This window comes from Oryzias latipes, chromosome 11, assembly GCF_002234675.1.
Source record: "Oryzias latipes chromosome 11, ASM223467v1".
Lineage (NCBI taxonomy): Eukaryota > Metazoa > Chordata > Actinopteri > Beloniformes > Adrianichthyidae > Oryzias > Oryzias latipes.
In genome coordinates, this window is record NC_019869.2 from 7251405 (window position 1) to 7275127 (window position 23723).

Here is a 23723-nt window from a genome sequence, read left to right on the forward strand (position 1 = left end):
CTTACTACGACTGACCTTCATGCATGTGTACTACTTTTTGCTAAGGGTTGTTATTCATCTTGACACCAACAGATAACATTGTTTACTTCTGTTAGCTTAGCTTAGCATGAACAGCTAAACTATGTCCGAATTCCCGCCCTAATCCCTAACTAGTAAGAAACTAGATAGTGCGGGACTCTGTAGTGCCCTGGATATAAAAAACAATTTGGACACCATGCTCACCACTTTTTTCTTTTTCTTTTTTTTAAACGGCAAAGAGGACGTCATCGATTTCACCAAGTTAAAATCGAAATGATGAGCGTTTTGTGACGATTATTAATGTATCCACTGTCTTCTGAAGATAAAAACGTTGATGGTTTATTAAAAAAATACACTTTTTGGCAAAAATTGTTGAGATGCAATGCATTGTGGTCCATATTCGCCAATGTAGTGAGCATCGATGCACACTGGCTTATCGCAGAGACTTCTTGAAAATCTCTAGGGCACTTAATTTTGGAATTGTAGATTCGGACAACACTACACAATGGCAAACGCACTATACAGTGCACTACGTGAAGGAATTCCGACACAACCCAGAAAGCATTTTTACTCTTTATGCTAAGCTAAGCTAATCTATGCTAAAATAATATAAGCTAATCACTTGCTAACTGTATTTTTTTAGATTTATTGGTTTTAAACGTAAGAAATTAGTTTTATATGAACCCCCTGACTGTAGCATGAAAAATTAGATTTTTTAAATTAAATATTTTTCTTAAGCTACGTTCACACCGCACAAGGCAACGCCCGTTTAAGTGACATGCGCTAGTAAACAGTAGAAAAAGAAGCCCCTCCCTGCTCGTCCAGTGTGAACACCATGGGTGTTCGCGTCCTACAACGTGTTGAAAACTCGATGTGAACGTAGCTTCAAGTTTTGTCAAACAGTGTTCTGTCAGTTTTCTATTACTTTTTAAATAACAAGTCTTTAATGTTTCAATTGTGTTGAAGACTATTTTCCTACCGTTTTCTTCGTTTAAGACCAGGGAAAACATTTAAAAGAGAGATAAAAAGGTGTGGATGTCTATCTTTTACGACCAACCTGGGTGTTCTTGTGCAGTTGCAGTTTCGTCCTTTAGCATCTGGCTGCTCAGTCATCCCTGAAAGTGCCTTTCTCCTCAGAGACAGTCAGTCTCAGAGATGACTCCATTTAGGGAAAAAGCTTCAACGACAGCGCCGTCCTCCAAAACTCTGTCCAACTGATCGTAACGCATGTTTTGTGCCGTGTTGTCTGACCTCTTGGACGTCCTGTATGCCAGCTGTTCTTGTCCAAAGAAAGAACAAGTGTTCCCATTGTTGTAAGATGATATAGACTTGTTGCTTGCAGTGGTTTTTCTTAATCAAAGTGGGGTTAAAAAGTGGTTACGACTTAAGTTTGTGTTCTGAAAGTAAGTGGTGGCTGTGGTCTTTGTTTACCTGAACCCAGGTGATTTTTATCCATGTTTATGAAGTATATATGATGACATTTATACAGTGCGCCTACAGTTTATCTTGTCACGAAGATACAAGATGGGTTAAGGCCGGGGAAAGGCAATAGTTATAGGAATGAAGATGCATTCATTGTGTAAAAAAATATAAATAGCTTGGTTGTTTGTACAAATCCATTATTAAAGAAGGAAGTGGAAGCAATAACCTGGAGCCCCTCCCCTAACAAAACTAAAAAAAGTAGCAAAGTTCAAAGAAATCTGATTTCTGCCCAAAATGTAAAAGATTGCTATAAAATGTGTAGAATTTTCATTCTATATAAACATATATATATATATATATTTACACACACATGTACAAATTGTGAAAAGGATTGCTGGTTTATCTGTATCAATGGGAGTGATATGGAATGTGGTGGAAGTGAAACACTAGTATAAAGGACTTTTCCTAATAATGGCAGTTTGTCAAATGTTTTTATGGCATGATTTGTCTTTTTGGTTCTGGAGACACACCAATGAGTCCAGAAAAACGGACCTACTTACGCCAGGAAACCCGTGGCGGCGGGGAACTTGCAGGAATCCTCCACTGTAGCTGGGACTCGAGGAGTGTCCTCGTTTTTCAGTTTTGATTTGTTTAACTGAAAGGTCTCGCTCTTAATGTGACTTCACTTGAGAAATTCAGTGTATTTCGTGTAGAAACTAGATGTTTGTATGTGAAAGTACAGAGTTTGTGGAACAAAAGCTCAAGGAAAAACAAAAAAACAATGCTGTTATATGTTGTCCTCATGTTTTGTAAATGAAAATCTTGGTAAACTGAATATTTCATTTCTTGTTGAGAATACTTTAGTGATGCTGAAAAGGTGCTGTATTTTTTGTGAGAGTTGCTTGTGCTGGAAGGTGCATTTGGTACCAGCTTTCCAGTTTCATGATGGGAATCATAAGTAAAAAATAAACATTACAAAAGATCATTGTCTTGGACTGCATTGAATGTCTCAATCTGCTCTTCTCAACTTCTACCAAACAGTAAATTCTTTATACAATTTCTGACAGAATTAGACTCTTAATACCATTTCTGGCCCAAAAAAAAAAAAAAAAAAAAAAAGTGCTGTTTTACAGTTGTGGGTGGGACCATCTGTGCCGAGTGAGCCTGCCCCCACTTCCCAGCCATCTTTTAACACGCTCTCCCACTAGCTTACCTCCCCTCGTAGCCTATCCTGACCAGTGCAACAAACAAAATCTAAATGGGATCAAATCTAAATGTCCTAGTTCAACATGCAAGTTGAATAAGTCCGCTAACTTTCCTTTCTAAAATCTAAACATTTTTATTTAACCAGAGAGCCACATGGGGGGGGGGGGGGGTGGGGGGGGGGGTGTCCAAAGACCCACATAGGACTCTTGAGCCGTAGGTTGCAGACCTCTGATCTAGTTAAAGTTCTTAAGCTGGACGACAATTTCAAAGCAAGAGGATAAAACTGTAAAATAGGGAGCAATGACAAAGTATTCAAGGGCAGACGCCCCTGCAGCTTTTGATTTACCTGTCACCTAATCCAGGTAACGACACTGTCCACATTGACAGATTTACATTTGGGACCAAAGTATTTAATTTAAATACATTTTATTCCAAGAAACGTGTTTTCAGTGAATTATTAAAACCAATACACAGAAAAACATTTTAAATGCATCATACAGATTCAAAAGCACTAATCCTGATCACATGACCGGGAAACAAGCATAGAGAGCGATGCCACACTGGTTGCGTCTGTTCCGAGCCATTTTGATGTATCCTCCATCTCCGTAGCGTTCGCCCCAACTTAAAAGAAAAAAAATAATTGATAAAGGGACATCAAATGCAAGAATTTGAATAGTTGTTGCACTCTTCCACCTGCCCTACAAACCTGTTTTTAACCAGCCAATAATCTTCTCCATTCTCCGTGCCGTACCCCACAACCAGAACTCCGTGGTTCACGTTGTGGCTGCATGAGTGATCCTTGTACACACCTGTCAGGAAAACGCGTTAAAAAGCTTCATACTTCAAGTCAACCACGACAAAGCACACCATCTCACCATGTCTGTAGAAGAGAAACTTGGGCCTCGAAGCATCAATTGCAACAGAAATGGGGCCGATGGTAGCCACACCCACTTTAAGTGCAAACTCATCTCCTTTCGGTAGGAAGTTGTATCCGGTGCAGTTGGCAGCTCGGTGCTTTGAGTCGTACTTGCATTTGTCTCTCTAAAAAAAGGTTTTTCAAAGTTAAAAATTCAAGCCACAGTTTCACGCAAACCCAAGTTTCTTCTGACCCACCTTTCCGATGTAGGGATAAGCAGCATCAGAGGAGATGCCCTGGTTTTTTATGACGTACTGGAAGGCGTTTGACATGAAGCCACCTTTGCAGCCATAGTTGCCATATTTGGTGGAACAGTCCACCAGGTTCTGTGGGCTGAGGGACGTTAGGATGCCTGTAGTTTTTTTTAGTTGGCCCTCCAGGGCCCCGACTGCACTGAACGCCCAACAAGAACCACAGCGACCCTGAAGTGGAGGGTCAAGACGCACTGAATTTTAAAGGTACTAAACAGGTGTTTTTTTCTAAAGAAAAGACACTTAAGAAATAAGTGTGTGACGTTTTCAAACATTACACTTTAAAAAAAAAAAAACAATTTCTTGAAGGCTTCTTTTTGTAGTACGCCCGCCGGTTACCTGTGTTTTGACCGAAGTCACCAGTCCTCCTTCCCTCCAGTCCACAGATTCAGGCACAGACGTGTTTATTTTAACCAAATCATAATGAATTCTCTCCAGGCCAACTGGTGCGACAGTACCCGTCAGAGACGCAATGAGCTCCTCGATGGTCTGAAAAGACATCGCAACTTGATGCATCAACTTTAACTTAAAACAACTCATCTTCACACGGTTACATTTTCCTTCACTGACCAGGTCACCCAAGTGGTTCATTGCCAGCTCATAGGAGTGCAAGCCGAGGGAAACTTCCAGATTATGGACGCTAATCATCTCCAGGTTTTCCTCCCATATTCGTCGGCGACCAAACTCCTCAATCTGGAGCACAGCACATTGAACATGCAACACAAGCTGTCAGACTTGAGGGTTACAGGGAGAAGTTAATGGTTTCCTTCTAAATAAAAGTAAACAGATTATAGTGTGCTTTTATCTTCAAACACACAAAAATATAAATGAGAATAAAATGAATTGCATTTGTTTGGGAAGTGAGTGGACATAAAAGTTTGGGGTTTTACCTCATGGGAGTACGTTTTACTGTACGTTTTCTTCCAAAGGTTCCAGTGCTGATCCAGGTGTGACCTGACTGCAGGCACAAATCCACACAGAACAGTGAAAAACAGCCTCCAGAACATTTCAAGGTGGGAAGATCTCAGTGGGCAGGCATCAGGAGCTGAACCAGACAAAAACGTTTTATAGAAATCAGACTATGGTAGCTCTGATTGGTTAATGGCATCTGAACGAGAGGACACAGGTGAAGCCAATTTCTCATTGAAACCGGCAGAAACTGGTTTTTCTGTGGATTCCTAAATACCTGATCTTCACTTGGTTTCAAAGACAGCATGGAGTACTAATTTTTTTTATAAATTATTTCACCTAAATTCATCAGTGTGGCCACCTTACAAATCAAATGCAGGTCGATGAAGGTGAAGGTTTTGGCCACTTGGTGGCAGCAGAAACAAGCCACAAAAAGAGCCACCATGGTTATGAATGTAAGTATTTTTCATCTTTGGAAATCAAATCAAAAATCAAATAGGTTTTTTAGCTTAACTTCTAAAAGCCAAAAATAGAACTGACAGAACCCATCATATCAATAAACTTAACTTTTGCCTTCTTGCCTGTGCAATGAACCGTTTGACTGTTGCCTCTTAAATAATTCCAGAGATCAAATGACAGAAACTGAAATTAAACATAAACGAATGCTTCAGGGGATTATGACATTTTACAATTTTGGTTTTGATGAGATAACATTTTGAGTCCAATCAAAGTTTTGAAATTAAAAACTCTATGATGATCTGTTTTAAAGTATTTAAATGTGTTTTCAATCAAAATTAAAGCATGTTTTTATCCATGTTAGTGTATGAGGTGGATTACCAAAAACGCTCCACGGATCTACTCCGGGTTCAGCCCTTTGGTTAAATTTTAAAAACCCTTTGTGGCCCATGAGTCAAAAAGTTTGCCCTGGTTCAGACTAAACATGTGTTGTAGTCATTTTAGTTTGATCTGCCTTCCTAGGAACCAAAAGCTTCAAAAAGATGGTAGAACAGAGATCAGATACTGAATTAAGAAAAGAAAAGGTTGGAGCAGTGTTGTATTTTTCCATGTAATGTTTATTTTGCATAAAATGTACTTCAACACATACAAAAAAACATAAAAAAGAAAGTTGGTATTCTAACACCATAATAAAAACTTTTATCAAGCATACTATTTAAATAAAAATGTACAATATGCAAAAGACACTTGTTTTGGTTTTTAACTCTAAACTCCAATGAGAATGGTGAAATGTTTTGTTTTTTATATGTTCTTGTAGCAGTTTTCTGATGACGGAGGACATAAAGAAAATTACATTTTGAGTTTTCTTTATTCAGATTGTTGTGAATTGGGAGCAGATGAAAAAAATGCTGTTTACATTTTTTTTATTTGTTATGTCATGCTAAAAACGGCATAATCAGGATGAAAAGACCACAGGGAAGGCTTTTAAAATGGTGGAACTTTAAATAGACTTTCATGAAAATCTACAGTGAAGGGTAGACTGCAAACGTTGCAATGCCGCAGAGATTGCTCTTGTTCCTGGCAATCCGAATAAAGCCTTCTTCTCCCCATCCAGACCCCCAGCTGGAACCATGAGAAATACTCCAATTTATTACAAAGATCAAACAGTAATTGCAGGCTAGGTTTATTTTTAAATCTGATGTTGCTTGGAAAGAGACAGTCTACCTGTTTTTCACAAGCCAGTAGTCCTGTCCTGCTTCACTGCCATACCCCACAACCAGGACAGCATGGTTTACCAGCATGGAGTTGCACTGGAGGTCATCGTACAAACCTACAAATAAAAGAACATGTCGGTAACAATGAAAATATAAGTATGTGAAAATGCAGTACAATAATTGTTAAAAGGTTAGTCTCCAAAATGTAGAATAATATGAATGGATTAGATATTCCAAAATGGATGAGCTGCGTACAAATGCTCTGAGATGACTTCATAAAACTGCAAATGGCTCAATTTTCTGACGTTATCTGTAATAATTTCACCCATAGTGACAAATGTATTTAATTGACACTATTTAAAAAAAAAAAAGGTTTGTTATATATATATATATAAAACAGATACACATTTGGAAAAACGACCAACTAATATATAACTCAGGAAAAAATGTACTGCCAAATAAATAAGTAAACTGTTTTCACGCAGTATGTAAAGAAATGTCAGTTTCTTAAATTGTAATTAAAAGTTAATTTAAAGTCAATTAAAAGCACAAGAAGTGCTAAAGTGAAAATTTTGGGAAATAAATGGCAGCTGTCAAAAAATGACATAAGTTTAATAAATGTTTTAGACCTTTAGGTAAAAATGTTTTTAAAAATGGCAAAATATTGGGGTTGAAAGACATTTTAAGGGACAAAAATAAAGAGTAATTAACACAGTTTTCATCAAAATTATGCAGAAAAAACTCTAACAAAAAGTTTTTCTTTTATTGACTTTCAATTTTTAAGTTGAGATTTTTTGTGAATTTAAAGCTCCAAATCCAAATCTCTGGCCAGGACAGGCCTCACCTCCTCTGTAGCTATGGAAAGATGGCAACATGGCGTTCACGGCTACAGCGACTGGTCCCACTGCAGCCACTGCGGCCTGCAGAGCGCCCTCATCTCCCCGTGGAAGAATGTGGAAGCTGGAGCAATAACCAGCCTTTCCTGTCACAGAATAGCGACATTTCCTGTTCTGCAAACAAACAAAACATTTGCAGAATTGTCAACATACATATTTTAACTGTTCTACCATTTCTTTTCCTCATTATTCAAATAAATATTGGTAGCACCGGTAGTTTGACTAAATGTAGCCTCTCTGCTGATATGCTGATATTGTGCTGCACTTCACCTTATTCTATTTTTTCATACTTGTATTTTTATTGGTTCTTGTACATTTTTTGATTAGATTTACAGTATTTTACTACTCCAGGGCTGCTACAACTTCGTTGTATTATTATGTACAATGACAATAAAGGCTTCTGATTCTGATAGTTTTCCTAAAAAATTACATTACCGGTAATCAAATCTGTACATTTAATTGATAAATACAACTTTTTTTGGGTACATTTTTCCGTTTTTCGCGCAGAAGAGATCATCTGCAGAGACAATGGTCAGTTTTACTAGAGTTTGACCTGATGTTCGTATGGGTAAAACTCCTCCGAGTCGACGCCCTTGTTTCGGATGACGTAGCTGTAGGACTTGGTGATGTAGCCTCCTCCACAGCCGAGGTTCCCGTCCACAGTGCTGCAGTCCACCAGGTTCTGTGGACTCAGTGGAACCAGGACTCCTCTTTGCTTTCTCAGCTGGCCCTCCAGAGCCCCCAAAGAGCTGAAAGCCCAGCACGAGCCGCACAAACCCTACAGCACAGAGACGTTTGAACTGCAGTGGTCTCACGTGGGGATGTGCGCTGTCTGCTGGCAGCTTCTTACCTGGTTCGTGACAGGACCGACCAGACCGCTCTTCCTCCAGTCTACGCTCGCTGGTGTTGATACGCCGCTTGATAGCTTTGAAGTGTGATTTCTGTAGTCGGCATGTTCCTCCATCTTGAAGCCATTGAGCTTCTCGTTTATTTCCTCAGCTGTCTTAACGTCAAAAACAGCATGTAAAAAATAAATATTAAAAATAAAAACCCCATAACATTAAACTCACCTCTTTTCATTGAAATAAGTGATGAAAGTTCGTCATGTGTGAATGAATACATGTGAAAAAGCAAGAAAAGTTGAAGTCTTTACGAGAAATTTTCGCAGGTACATGAATGAACCACGTTAAAACCATGGAATAAGTACGAACAAACAACGCAAACATCATCTTTGATTTGTGCGTCAGTTACGTAATTTGAACGTGATATGTGCGCTGTATCCACGATATAAAAGTTATACGTCGATGGTTCATGCGTCAAAAGTCTGTCACGTGGACTGGTCGTGGGAAGCCACACATTTGCGTATGCATCTAGCAGAAATCACCCACACTTGTGGAAGATTGATGTAGTAATTGAATGCGTGTAAACTGCTTAATTGACCAAAAATGTTCGAAAGCTGAAAACCGAACTAAGATAAAGACCCGTCGGCCAAAACCGTTGACCAGCTGTGCACGTCGACCAATGACAAAGGCAACACTTATGAATTATCAGGCATGTGATAATTCATAAGTGTCATGTCACAAAAGACCAAAATGTAATACGTAGAAAACGCACAAAACAAACGAAGTGGCTGTGTGCCACAGCCTTAAACAGAAGGATGTCGGGAAGCATCGGTCAACTCAGAGGGGGTGTTCTAATGAACCCCTGCCGCTCTGCAGAAACTAGGCTCTAGAAAATGACACAGGTTTTCAGATGTGGCCAAAAACGGCATAATTATATTTAAAAGACCTCTTCTAAAATAGATCAAAAGATGGACTTTAATTACATTCACGTTGTTTCTTACTTTCAACACAGCTGATCAGTGAATTGTCACATTGTGCAAAAAGAAAATAATGTTCAAAACTTCCTGTATGATTTTCAACACAACTTTAGCTAAACTCTGAAAAAGAACATGAGGTAATACACTGTCAAAACTGTATTTACTTTGTGTTTATTTTTTTTTTTTAAACTTTGTAATATGTAAACTGACTAATCATAAATATAATTTTTTTAAATATTTCTGCAAAATGTTATTTTGTGAAAAAAGAACCTCCAGATATGTTGAATATTTTTTGTCATAAAACCAAGATATTTCATTTAGAATTTGCTGCAATTCCTTTAATCCCTTTAACTTTCCAATGTTTACCTAATGTTCCCGTCAATAATCTCTGTCTTTCCTGAAACTTGTTTTGTTTTTGTATATTTTTTAATCTAAATTTTTTCTGAGTTTCCCCTTTTTGTCCAAATCCTCTTAGACCTTTTCCGTTTTGCCATGCTCCTGCCTCTGCCGCTCTGCGTTTGTGCTCATATTTGCAGCAGAAACTAATAGAACTGTTATGCACTGTCCTCTGACAGCAGGCCAAGAGCTTGTTTGTGTGTCCCACACGTCTGCCAGGTTCCTGCAGAGTCAGCACGTCACAGCCCATCCAGGCTTCAGGGTTTCATTGCTGTTGTTTTTTCATCAACTCCTCCTCATGAAACCATCTCCATCTTTTTTCATTTTTAAGTTACTTGTGTTTTCAGAAAATGTATACTCTGACCCTTTCTCCAAACATATTATCTGCATGTTTTAATTAATCAAACTCTATCTTGGTATATGACGACATTTAACTGAGATGTGAACACTGAATGCATCAGTTTCTTGAGTAAAAGAATAACAGCCATACAGTGCATTCAGTGCACTCATATGCGGTTGCACATGTTGCACGGCTGTGTTGATGCTCTCAAATGTCTGTTAGCTTATAAATTCATTAGCCCTCCCAGACATACTGCTGCTCATATGAGAGTTGTGTAACACGCCAGTGACTGTCCAGGCTCAGCCAGACCCAGGCTGGATTAAACTAATCAGATTGGATGCAAAGAGATTGGAATTACTCTATAGGTTTTGGTTTTAAAGAAGCGCACAGAACGGAGGTTTAAGTGCAGATTAACGCCGCCGCACGAAGACATTCATTTTGCACAAACGTCCACTGTGGAAGCTCTTTAGAGTGTTTACATGCAGTATGGATTAACAATTTTAATCCCTATCTGTTGGTCATTGCTTTGCATAAGATTTTGTGATAAATGACACAATGAAGGAACCCACAGATATTTAAAGTAAAGGTTGTGTAATGAATTCCAACATGGCTCATACAGTGACTTGAGACTTTCACTAAGAAAATGACTTGTTCTTGTTACTAATTTGTTTTAATGTATATTTTAATTGTAGTAAACTTTCTTTTTATTTACTATTATCCATGTGAGCAGAGCTGTATGCATCAAGTTACTGTTTATTTCATGTTTTTCTTGGAAATTCTTTTCAATTGATGCAATTTTATTTGCGTGAATGCTGTCCCACTCATTATCTATCAATTACCCAGACTTCCCTCTTCCTGTTCACCTCATCCAGTTGTTTTAAAGGAATAATAAAGTTATTCACTGGCCAACTAAAGGCTTAGTCCCATGCATCTATTTGGGGGATTGACCGGTACTGATGCTGTGGATTTTTGGAGTTATAGAGAGGAGCGGTTGCATCTTAAGGGGAGTGTCTTGCAGTTCCCTCGAGGCTCAAACAGCCACCTTAAAGGTACTCCATGAAAATAGAACGTACTATTGTCCTGAATGTGGTAAGTGTATCGTGAAGTATATTTAAGGAAGTTGGATGTATTTGTGAAGCACCGGTGACACTGTCTCACGATGCCCTAACGCCATCAGTAAGGTGCGTGTACTGGCTTCTTACTGACTAGTGATGGACATATGAAGCTTCATGAAGCATTGAAGCCTTTCATCCAATTGGTTGAGTGCATTGCTTCTTTAAGCTTCATTTACTCAAGTAGGACACCCACTGGATGCAGAAATATGAGTTGAAAGCTGCATTTAGCAGAAAGCCTGTGAATAAAACTGTCAGCAAAGTCAAGAAATATAAAGAAAATGTGTAGATCTTAGAAAAGATTGTTCCCAAATTGTGCCAAACATTTATACTTGTGTTATTTTTCTAATCCATCTTCTTTTAGCTGTGTGGACAACCTATGAATCAATAGAAAAAGGGGAAGTTTAAAAGGCAGAAGCAGAAGTTTACCATGTCAGACAGGTGGTTGAGTCCTACAGTGAAGCTGTGTTTTTCCTCCGTGGCCTGCTGGTTGTGTTTCATCACCACATGCAGGTTCTTCTCCCATACGGCTCTTCTGAAATTCATCTCTGTCTAGAAAATATTAAGAAGCACTGTTTTGGTAAACACTGAACATTAAGGGGAGAATGTGTGTATTTTTTTGTTTTCCTCCCAAAACATACCTGATTACTGTAACTTTTGTCATGTTTCTGTTTCCACTCCTCCCACAAACGGTTTACATCAGGAACGGAATGACCATGGATGAAAAAAGCCAGAAGCAGAGCGGCACAAAAAGGATGCATCCTGACAAGACAAACAGAGCTTTCAGCGTTTCTATTTGACTGATACTTGACAAACTGAACCACTGTGACTGACTGTAAGATCTTTTTTGCAAAACGTCTTGAGTTTAAATAAACAATTCAATTTGTCTTAAAATATTGCTTTTATTCTATCTAATCCCACCCACCACCATCTAAGTGTTATAAAGAACAATGACCTTAAATGTCATGCTTAGTTCACTACGGCTTGAGCAACGTGCGTCCACGTGACCACTTTCAATGAAAAGTCTAAGTAAAAACTCGTAAATGTGCGTTCTGGGCTTGAGTGATGAAAACTGTTGTGTCCATGTGTCGCTACCCAAGTTTCTATGAACGTTTTTGGGCGCCATTGAAATAAGAAGCCTGGAGGAAGATTAGCAGAATTAGCACCGCTTTCACATTTCATACCAAGTCGCTTCCAACTGGTACATGCGTTTGTATCGGGTAGCGACACTGCAACAGGCCTGAAAGCGAGCGCGAAAATGTGCGTTTTGCTCGTTCTTGAAGGCGCTACACATGCATGAAAGAAACACACAAGCTCATAGAGCTGCTATGTTGAATTTTACATTTGTTGTCAGAAAACAAACCTTTGAAATTGAGTTACAGTTGTCACTACGTATTTTCTTTTTGGCACACGTGTGTGAATTCTTTTGGATTACAAAAGTAACGCTTATTTGAATTACATAGAATAAAGCAGAGAACACAAAACACACCCAGGTTAAAATATCACTTTTTATAGAACCAGCTTTTGCAGTCATTGTGCTAATCACAGTGTAAATTATGAGACTATCATTCACAAGAGGTATAAAAGAGGATGCTGGGAAATAATAACACTTCATAATTATTTAAAAATGTGAATACACAAGGCTACAGGTTTGTGGAAGTGGTTTAGTCAATGTGTTTTGTCACTGTGTGTGGTTTAGTTCTTACAATGATTTCTAATACAAAAGGTACTTTATTGTTATCTGTGAACCACAACCTACTAGGTTGCTCTAAAATAGGACTTTTTAAGCTAACAGCAGTAGCATATGGACATCCTTATAATGTGTATAAATAACCTAGTTAGCTTATTTATTTTCCTAAATAGAAAATCTTACATTTTTGTTGTAAACTAAAGTCTCCTTCTTCGCTGTTTTAGGTTTACCTCAGCCTCAATAAATACAAGTTTGTACGCATTGATAAAGTCAATCAATATTACTCATTAACCTGGAGTAAAAGCAAAACTGGAATTTATGTATTTTTCCGCTAGATTTGATTTACGAAGGTCATTTTTCTTTGTTTTTTGTCAAGAAAAAAAGGAAAATTGGAAAAAAAGGAAAGTTTATGAAAACTAACAACATTCTAAACTTAAAACAATTTCCTCTGGGCTTTTAAAGTTGATTTAATAATTTCATTTAAGTTGACAGTTTTGTTTTTCCGGGTAGCGCCAAAAAAAGCAAAAAAACAATGATGGGCTACCACACATTGCCACAGATTACTGAAACTCAATGGCAACATTTTGTTTCTCAAGGCCTGTTCTTCTGAAATTTTGTTGTCATCTGTAGTTATTCCTTTTTATTGTCTTAATTTTTTACATCAGGGTTGCAAGTTACTGAATTCTCACCACAATAATAAGTAAAAACTGTTGAGTAGAAATCACAGCCAAATAATTTTACAAGTAAATCCCTTTTCTTTGTGGATTCAAAGTGTAAAATTGGAAGACGCATGTTAAATTCTTCATTTCATTAACTGAACTACAGACTTTAATAATACTGACTTTAATAATACTAAGCCAGAATTTGATTGACTAATGAAAACTCATTCAGTTTGCCATCCAAATATAGAAAAAAGACAGTATGATCTCTGTGCCAACGAAAAAAAGAAAGATTCAGAAGCTTTTGCAGCAATCCCTTTACTTTCTTCTGAACAGATCTACTCAGTTTCATGACTGAGTAACATAGACAAATTAGAGCTTTGAGGAGAAAATCTGCTAAAACCGTCTAAAAAGATGCCAAAAAGAGAAACAGTTTTACTCACGTTGACTGAGACTTTGTGAGCCGTGTTGTGTTTCCACAAAAATGCAGATAGTTTCAGAAGAGTAGATGTTTTCACGGTCAAAACAGGAAGTTCAGTTTCCTCTTGCAAACCCTTTTAAGAAACCGGTTTCTCGAGTCGATCAACTGTAGCAGCGTGTCATGTGAATTTCATTTGTTGTCAGCTGTCATGGCCTAAAATATCCCTAAACCATGTGCTGCAGCTGAAAGAGTTGAAAGAACAGGAAATATAAGCTTAAAACACTTTAACATAATTATAATATGAATAATATGCATTTACACATATGCATATATGCATTCATATAACAATAAAATCCATTCCAGAAAAAAACTCCTCGCATGTGCATTGTTTTTGTTGTTCTCTGTTGAGCTTTTGTATCATTTCCTCTCTACTTTCACATAATTCTTTCATTTACATTTAATTCATACAATCAGACAAAAAAAGCACAGTCTGGGAAATGACCCCGAATCATCAAAGTGGCCCCGCCCATAGGGGAGCTGCTCTAATGAAGCCATGATGCCATGTTGAACTCTGATTTGGCTTCCGCTCCTGCTTGCGTGCGTCTCTGACCTTTGCCCTCCCAGAATCCGGGTTTGGACGGAGTTCTGCTGATGAACGCAGGTTCCCTGAGGTAAAGCACCAGATGGCAAGTTTCTGACTCAGCACAAGCTTTTTATTACGCAGTGATCTCTGCTGAAGTGGTCCTTTTCCAGCATGAGGATCACCCATGAGGTGTCTGAGGGGAAGATGCTTAACGCCCAAACATTAGATGACTGGAGGTGAAAGCTTTGCATGAAATTAAACTCTATATAATAACTATGAATGGGTATATTAGAAAAAAGGGATTTCATATAATCATATAAACAGAAAAGCATGTTTAATCTGCGTTCACACTGAATGTGATTCGCAGGTTTCAGTGTTAAATCAAAGAACAGACGCCATCAGAGGTCCTGCGGCGTGACCAGGTCTCCCTTGAAGAAGATGGGACTTCCTGGTAAAATAAAGGTTAAATAAATAGATAAATGTTAACATTGGGTCCACATTCGTCAGGCAGCAGCACGATTTGGACGTCAAGAGTTCAATCATCTGAGCTTTGGCAGAGAATATGTCGACATGTTGATGATAGGATCAGAGTCCAATTCCATCATGGAGGAGAATCTGATTGTTCTCCTGAACTTCATGATATTCTTCTTATTTTCATTTCATTTCATTCTTATTTTTCCTTCTTAAAAAAACATTTTTTTTTAGAGCAATAACAGCTTTTAATGGAAAAACGTCCAAATTATGTTTTCAAAAAACCTTTTGGAGCAGCATATTTTAAATGAGGTGCATGTCTGGGTAAAAGCTGAATGTGATTTCCAAATTTTGAATGTGTAATTGATTTCAAGCATAACGATTTGGGGTGCGGGAGTATTTAAAATGGGAATTTTATGTGTTTATATTCTGCATGTTTTGGGATGACCATAAAATGAGATGCATGTTTCATTATGAATGTTTTTGTGTTTCTTATGAAGCCTCCCAGGAAGGACAGCCGTCTGCTAAGCACAGCTGATGGGGATCCTACAAACACTGTAGCGGTGACTGGCAGCAGCTCTGGTGCTTAAAGGTTAAACGATGTTTTCTTCAGGATTGGGGGAAAAAAACAAAACCACAAAATGTGTTTATCTTGACATTTTTTCCAATTGAATTCAATCCATGTCTGCGTTTGTTTTTTTTGTATATTTGTTTTTATAATTTTTACCTTTACTTTATTTAGATGATTAAACTATCTGTTGTTGCCGTTTCATGTCTTCTGTAAGGTCATTTGGTTCTGCATTGCGTTATAAAGAGAGATAAATTGGCCATCCTTAATATTAAGTGTCCAAACAAAGCCCTGTGGGTCAGAGACTTTTTATTACTCAAAATCATTCTGCTTTAGAAGCCACTTTCTTACATTATAGCAGTCTTTGATTACAATTTTTTCTGTTTAAAAGTTGGATTTGTGTATTTAATCTTATCTAAACTGCCTAATTGTCGAGTTTTCTTTCATTAACAGTTTAGTCTTTTAACAAGACTAACCCAAAATTCATTTACCCTGAAGCGTCACAATGTTCATTTTTTGTGTTTTGTTTACCAAAGATTTGACAAAAAGGATTAAAAGTGCGTATTATTTGCAAGGCAACACTAATACTATGTATTCAAACAAATATCTCAGAGGGAATACATTTATTTTTAATTCCGGAGGGATTTTCTGTCGTTGGTTTAATCTCTTACTTCCCAAATTTTCTCAAAGATGCATCTTTGTTTCCAAGTGTCTACATTCATATCTCAGTCCCATCTGGTGTTGCTCCTAAATCTCTGCGTTTGGCTGACCCGTGTCTCCCTCCCGTCATCCAGTGCGATGTGTTGGAGGAAGTCCAGCAGCTAGTGCATATAATCCCCCAGCATGCACCAAGCGCCTGCGATTCTGCAGCCAGCTTGTTGTTGCCATGAGGACAGCGGAGCCACAGGGGAACCGAGCACCAACATCCTCAGGAGTCTCCGAATGGAGAAGGGAGGGGGGGGGGTACATTTTCTTTCTTGTTTTTTGATTTAATCTGTTCATTTTACTTCCATTGGTTCATGGGAAATCCTGGAATGTCTTTTTGTTTTTGTTAAAACATCAATAAACGTCAAGAAAAAACAGGTTTGCATGAAGAAGACATCCATATGACAAGTTCTGCTTTCTGAGAGGGTGAGTTGCCGTATTTCTTTGATTCTTTAAAAAAAGAATTGCTGTAATTATTTTCCATTTGTGAAAACTAAAGTGTGTCTCTGCAGCTGAAAACAGTCTGAGGCTGTCTGTTCCTTCAAACACTTTTGTTTTTTCAACTTTTTCAAAATAAAATTAGCATTAAAATAAAAGTTTCGTTTCAGATTTTTTATATCTACTCTTCTTTGGCATCCTGTTTTAGATCCAGTTGTTAAAAATGAAAGTCTTCTGCCTTTATAGATGCTGAGGTGGTTTTGGACCTGAAAAGGTTTGATGCATATTTGCATCAAGGGGTGTTAAATGTGTTTTTTCAATGTGGTGAATCTTTCAAAATAAGGTTTTCTTTCTCATCAGGAACACCATGAGAAGAAAAAATCTGTTTTTTTGGGGGTAAATGTATTGTTTTTTTGCACAAACGACTTGCCTTGAAATCATTTGGTTCTCATCTCCTGCTGTCTGTTTCCTGAATTTCTGCTGACCCTTCCGTACGACGTGTGAGCAGAGCTGCCAAAGTAGAAGGTGGTATCACACTTCCAAGTGCAATGTCGCTCATTTCTGCCTCTCTCCTGACAGTTCAAACAGCATTCCCCAGGCATGTTGCACATTTTATAGGACGACTGCTCTGTGAGCTTTAGCCTCACTGCTTTGTGGCCACCAGACAGAGTTTGCATTTGAGGAAAACGTTCACTTGTCACAGAGTGAGAACATACTGCATGATGAGTTTTTTTCCTGATTATCTGTGTACTAACAGTGTGACAACATCACTACCATGCATACCATCTCCACACATTTTTATAAACGTTCTGCCCCCTAGTGGTGGATTAGAAGTACTTCAAAAAGGAAACGTTATTGTACGATTTTTGGGGATTAAAGAAATACATTTGTGGCTGTATTGAAGCATCCCTGTTATGTGATCCCATTTGTAATAATTTTTAGGTCATGATCTTTTCATTCCAAACCTTGGCAATGTATTCTTTTTGTTCTATTGGAATTTGGCAAATTGAGATTTATGTAATAGTTGTTGTTTTGAGTCAAAAAAAAAAGTTCAAAATAATTTTTATCAGACAGTGTTGTTATTGATGACTGATGAAAAAACTCACTTGTGTTTGGGCTTCATTCTAAACTAAGGTAACTTTTGAGCAGAATGATTTGATGCAGATGATTATTTATGTACAAAATACAAATAATTTCAAAAGGACACAAAATTAAAATCCGTAAATTAGATTTTTCTGATTTCTCTTTCACAAAAAATGAATGCATCTAGTAAGTTGCATTTTGTAAAAATGCAAAAGTGCAAATTAAATTATTTTTTATTTCTTGACTCTCTGAATTAGCACGTTTAACTACATCTTGATAGTCCAAGATTAACTTATAATTATGGGAATTCTATTGACCATGTTGTTTAAACAAAATCACACTTCAAAATGGTCTCAGTGAAGCCAAACCGGCTCAAGTTGTTGATTGTCGGGTGAAACACAATCACTAGATCTTTGTAGATTTAATGCAGCAAACAATCAATAATACAGAATAACCAGGGTCTGCAAGCTGAGTCTCTGGAGCCACATGTGCTGCTTTTATCACTTTATTCTGGCTCTTTGGCTTAAAAGAAAAATAGTTACAATCTGAAAAAACAATATCTTTTTGAAGTTTTATTCATTTATGTTTAGATTTTAGATATTAGTAAAATTACTTGATTTTCTCTGTACCACTGCTAAGATTCCACTAGAATCAAGAGGTTTTATGTGATTTTCCTCTCCTCATAATTGCCAACAAATCAGACAATTGACTAAAATGATAGTAAAAGATTTTATCTACTCTCAGATCTGTTCATTATATATCTCAAAATAAAGCAAATGTTATCTTCTGCTGCACAAAAGTATTTAGTTGCTGTTCAGGGTCAATGTTCTTACATAAATGCATTTACATGTATGGGACAATTTTAATGGATTCAACACAACTGTTGTGATGTTTGTATTCAATTGAAAAAGAAGAAACAGGATAAAGGACAGACTTTTCTGCATTTTTAATTCCAGTAAATCTGCTGGAACAGGACAAATTTATTCAACACAAGATGTATTTATTTGTGTTTCTACGGAGTCCCTGAAGTGACATAAAAGTACAAAAGTTGAGTGGCTCTGTATACTTCCATCTAAAATAAAATAAATTAAAACATTTTTATACAGAAAATATCGTTAAATTCAAATTTTGCAAATTTTTAAATGCTATATTTTTATTATAAAAATCCCTAACTTCTACAAAAATATAAATAGTGTATTTTCTACACAATAAAGTGTAGCTTTGTGGCTCTTGCTGGGTTCTAGTCAGTAAGAAACTGGCTCAATTGACTCATGTAGCGTCAAAGGTTTCAGACCCCTGGGCTAAACATTTCTGATATTTAAAATTAACATTTTTCTAGAGAACACTTTTCTGCTTTTTTCTTTTTTTTTTTGCTTTGCTGTCTGTTCTTGAGAAATACGGAAGCGATTCTGTAGCATAATTAAAAATAAAAGCCAAAACTAGAAATGGTTTTTCATTTTCAAAATAAAGCTGCATTTTTAACTAAAAATTAAAAATGAAAAACCAATACACTAAAATGCTTTTTTGTTTTCTTCTTCAACATTGATTATTCTGACACTTAATTAAAATGTGACATTTCATTTTCAAAAAGTTCTCTGCTAAATGTGTAGCCAAATTCATTTAGAAATGTCTAATTTGACAATTAAAATGGATTAACAGAAAAGCTTTTTCATTTTCAAAATGTAACTGCATCAAATGACTCATAATTAAAAATAAAATAAATAAATAAATAAAATGAAAAATCAATACTTCAAAATGCTTTTTCATTTCTACTTAAAAACCACTTATTCTGTCATAATTAAAACAAAAATGCAAAGAGGGGATTGCATTTTCCTTTTTTCACATCCACCCTGCGACAACTGTTGCATATCTCAATTCGAATAAGCATTTCCAGAGGGGATGCGGGGCGATGACGTGCATTTAGTAGTTTTTAACGCCAAAACTGTGACTTTTTTTCTGATTTATGGCAATTTGCACCAATGGGTTGATGTCCGCCAGGGGAAAACGTAAATTTAGAGAAATGCTGCGTTCAGGTCACATTGGAATAATTGGAAAAACTGCCTGTCCAACCCGGAAAACACACAAATCTTCCAAGTTTATGCACCTGAACAAAGGTCTATTTATGCGTTTTGCACCATCTTTGGGGAGACACTAGAATTACTTGGAAAGAAAAAGTAAAAGATAATCAATATCATTTATTCATTATTCATTATTCATTCATTATTTGGCGGGCTAGATTATGGCATGGTTTCACCAAGAAAGGCAAGATTTTACTGCAACAAATGACTAAAATCAAGACACGTTGTGTGTTTTTTATGTGTTTCAGGTTTCATCATTCTTCGTTTGTCTTCTGTCAGCGCTCCTTCCCTCACGCATGCCATCAGATGTTCAGCGTGACTCCCGCCCAGTTCTGGATACGCTGGAGAGTTCTGTCTTTGTTGATTGCGGCAGTGACTTCATCTTCTGAGACCAGCAGGGCGTGTCCACCGTCCTGCCGCTGCAACTCTTCTGCGCTGGTGATAGACTGCTGGGGCAGCCAGCTCACCTCCGTGCCTGACGGCCTCCCGCAGGAAGCCAAGCTCCTCAACTTGAGCAAGAACGCAATCAAGACTCTGGTGCACCAGCAGTTCCACATGCTAACTCCTTTGCTGCACTTGGATTTAAGCAACAACCTGCTGGTACTGATTGAAGCTGACGCCTTTCTGGGCCTGCAGAACCTCCTGACTCTCAACATCTCACACAATCACCTGAAGATCATTCCAGTTGGAGCTTTTGTTGGTTTGAGCAGCTTAAAGCTGCTTGACATAAGTAGTAATCAGCTTCTTGTGTTCCTGGACTTTACTTTTAGGGACTTAACATCCCTCCAGTTCTGCAAAGCGTCAGACAATAGCTTCGTTTTTATCTCTCATCAAGCCTTTTACGGACTCTCCAGTTTACGAGAGCTGGACCTTGATGGCTTTAATCTCACTGTGGTGCCAACTGAAGCTCTAAATCAGCTCGGTCGGTTGAGAAGCCTCAGTTTTCGGCGACTGGGAACGACCACTCTGCCAAACCACTCTTTCAGTTCCCTAGTACAACTGAAAGACCTCGTCGTTTCTCAGTGCCCCAGATTGGAGCGCTTGTCTGCAAATAGTCTGTTCGGACTCAATCTCACGTCCCTGAGCATCACGCACTGTAACCTTGGTGGTGTCCCCTACGTCCCTTTGCATCACCTTGTGTATCTTGTGCATCTTGACCTTTCTTTTAACCCAATCACCTACATCCACGGGAACCTGCTAAAAGATTTACTCCGCCTCGAGGAGTTCCATCTAGTGGGCGGATCATTGATCCAGGTCGAAGTTGGAGCTTTTGAGGGTTTGCTGCATTTAAATCTGCTGAACGTGTCAAGAAACCATCTCACCACCCTCGAGGCGGGGGCGTTCCAGTCGGCGGACGGCTTAAAAGCTCTTGGCCTCGACGGAAACCCGCTGGCGTGCGACTGCCGACTGCTTTGGGTGGTGCGGAGGCGACTGCTTCTGGATTTTGGGGGGAATCCGCCGACTTGCACCACTTCAGTCCAGCTGCAGGGCTGGAATTTTCTGGACTTCTCTGACGACGAACTCCTGAAACTTCTCACCTGTCACAGGCCTCGAATCCTGAACAGCAAACGCCAAGATGTGATGGTGGACCAGGGTCACACAGCAGTGCTCCACTGCGGTGCAGAAGGCGACCCCCTTCCTTCCATCCACTGGCTGAACCCTCAGCTAAGACAAGTCCCACCAGTCGGGAGAATACGGGCTCTCACCAACGGCACGCTGGAGGTCCGCTTTGCTCAGCCACACGACAGTGGCGCTTACATCTGCGTCACTTCCAATGCCGGAGGAAACGACAGCCTGCGCGTCAGCCTTCACGTCCAAGCCTTGCCATCACCTTCCAAAAACCGCTTTGCTCTTCATGGTTGGTCTGTCCTTCCATCGCCCTCCCCCGGCGGGATCGGAAATCCCAAGCTCCCGTTTGATGTCAAGACGCTCCTGATAGCAGCGACGATTGGGTTTCTGTCGTTTTTCAGCTCTGTGAGCGTGTGCTTCGTTTTCATGTTCTTCTGGAGTAAAGGCAAAGGGCAGATTAAACACACAGCCACCATCGCATATGTGCCAAGAAGTGCCGTGTCCAGCAGCAGCAATAAAGCAGCGGGCAGCTACATGGAGACGGGCAGATTCACCATGAAACTGATATGATTTTGTTATTTTGCTATTAATTTGCTTTCTTAATAAAAATGCAATTCAATTTCAGTGACAATAAAAACCTAATGTCTGATTATTCCGATAGCCTTTAACAAGTGATTGGTTTAATCGTTTAAGCATGTTTTTGTCTGACGTTATTAGTCTGAACAATTCAAGATCGATCAGTCCAAATGGAAGGATGTAAAGTTCCATCGCCTGGGATTTTGCTCAGAATTCATGTCTGTTGCAGGATTGATCAGTTAGGAAAAAATGTGCCTGTTTGCTGTTTAATTAACTGATCTATACATATGAATCAGTTAGTTCAAATGGGGACCAAGTCCACAATTTTTCAAAATAGAGATATTATCTGTTCTATGGTCTTCAAGGGAAAAGCTATCTGATTATGTGGAAATAAGTCCCAAGTCCGTTGTAATGTTTTGACTATGCTTGACATTTAAAATGCATAAAGTGCAAAATTCCTGGACTTGGGCCTCTCTTGCATCGGTTTTGCTTCATCCCATAGATGGCAGCACCCCTGTTTAATTCAAGAAGGGCCCAAGTCCAGAGACTCTAGTTTGCTAGTGCTCTAAAATTATAGAAGTGAGGTGTCATTATTATAGCATTTGTAAGCTCTGAACTGGTGCTAAATCTGGGTAAAGCATTAATCATTTGGTGTAGCCTCCCTTTAAGCTATGCAATTAAATAATTTCCTGGAAAAACAAACCTCTTGGACTTGGGCCCCTTTTGAACTAACCAATTCATATCCATGCTCCTTATAACTACCTGCTAAACCTATTTGTGTAATATATTAGGTTAGTAAGAAGAAGAAGCTAAAATTTTGGATGAGCAAAGAGACCCTAACAGGTACCAGAGGTAACGGACCCGGTGATGAACACCACGCTCCCAGGACCCCTACAGTGAGCTTGATGCTTAGTTAAAAAACAACACATGTGTCAGTCGTTACATGGAAGACATCTATTTTTGTCAATGAGCTTTATTTCTAAAACTAATTTTGAAATGTTACTTTCTAAACATCTTTATAAACAAAGTCACTTATCTATTTTTTTTTTTGCGCTAGATAGTTTTCATTTATTGAAGATGTTTTTGTTAATAACTTTTATGACACATTTTACTTCAATTTTGAACTGGTAATTATATCAGGTTGCTTTAATGTTTTTTTTTGTTCCGTTTCTTTTTTCAACTTGTCCTGCGTTCTATAAAAATGTCAAAATAAAGCTGCGGTGCATTTATAGTTTCTGTGGTCCCTTTGAAATGAACATTTTAACATGTAGAGAAAAACTGCAGAACAAAAAAAAGAGCATGAGAGTTGAACTTTTTCCACGTGAACACAATTTTAAAACATACACTTTGTGGAAAAATATTTGACGCAGTCACAGTGAGTGGAGAACCTGCAAAACACACTTTTTGTAGCAAATTATTTTATCACTTCAATTTAATTCCCAATTTAATTATTTAAATAATTTTGTTGTAAGAAAAAACATTTTAGAGTTCTCACTGGTTTCCAATACAAGATTCTACAAAAGGGGCTGCCCAGTGAACAGTGGTTCAAATCCTGGCAGAAAACCTGTCCAGGGTGTACTGTAGCCTGGACAGGCTTTGGTGGCCCTGGGACCCCCCAAAGGGCTGCAGAAGGCTAAGAAAATAGACGAATTAGTGTAATAACAAATAATTCTACTGGTACATTTTTGGTTTCCTTTTACTGATAAATCTGCCAAATTAATGCAAAAAGAGAGACTATTACATTCCACAACTACTCCTTTGAGATACACAAAACATTGCGTTTTGTTGAAATCAATAAGTTAACATAAAGGTGAGAACATTGTAAAAAAAAAAATAAATGATAATAATAATTATAATAATAATCGTGGAGGATTTTGCAAACATTGTGGTAAATAAAAGAAACACAACCATACCCATTTTTTTAATT

At 38.1% G+C, this 23723-nt stretch overlaps 3 protein-coding genes across 3 annotated transcripts; 1 reads left to right on the top strand and 2 right to left on the bottom strand.

Moving 5' to 3' along the window:
- Positions 1-3055: 3055 nt before the first annotated feature.
- Positions 3056-4833, bottom strand: ctss (cathepsin S). The gene is given in 7 exon segments (NM_001104687.1): positions 3056-3267; positions 3353-3455; positions 3522-3687; positions 3760-3984; positions 4153-4302; positions 4384-4506; positions 4704-4833. Coding segments are annotated over 7 exon segments (984 nt in total). The 5' UTR covers positions 4821-4833; the 3' UTR covers positions 3056-3167.
- A 941-nt stretch (positions 4834-5774) lies between these two features.
- On the bottom strand, positions 5775-13877 carry LOC101160005 (cathepsin L1). The gene is made up of 8 exons (XM_004073967.3): positions 13748-13877; positions 11597-11717; positions 11385-11507; positions 8139-8291; positions 7842-8066; positions 7237-7402; positions 6403-6508; positions 5775-6300 (listed from the first exon to the last, which is right to left on the bottom strand). Exons 2-8 carry the CDS (start codon positions 11714-11716, stop codon positions 6201-6203), a joined length of 993 nt encoding a protein of 330 aa, XP_004074015.1. The 5' UTR covers position 11717; positions 13748-13877; the 3' UTR covers positions 5775-6200.
- Positions 13878-16154: 2277 nt separating this feature from the next.
- On the top strand, positions 16155-22187 carry LOC101160249 (leucine-rich repeat and immunoglobulin-like domain-containing nogo receptor-interacting protein 1). Its single transcript, XM_011480773.3, has 2 exons — positions 16155-16478; positions 19900-22187. The coding sequence occupies exon 2, from the start codon at positions 19958-19960 to the stop codon at positions 21788-21790; it is 1833 nt and encodes a 610-aa protein (XP_011479075.1). The 5' UTR covers positions 16155-16478; positions 19900-19957; the 3' UTR covers positions 21791-22187.
- The last annotated feature ends 1536 nt before the right edge of the window (positions 22188-23723 follow it).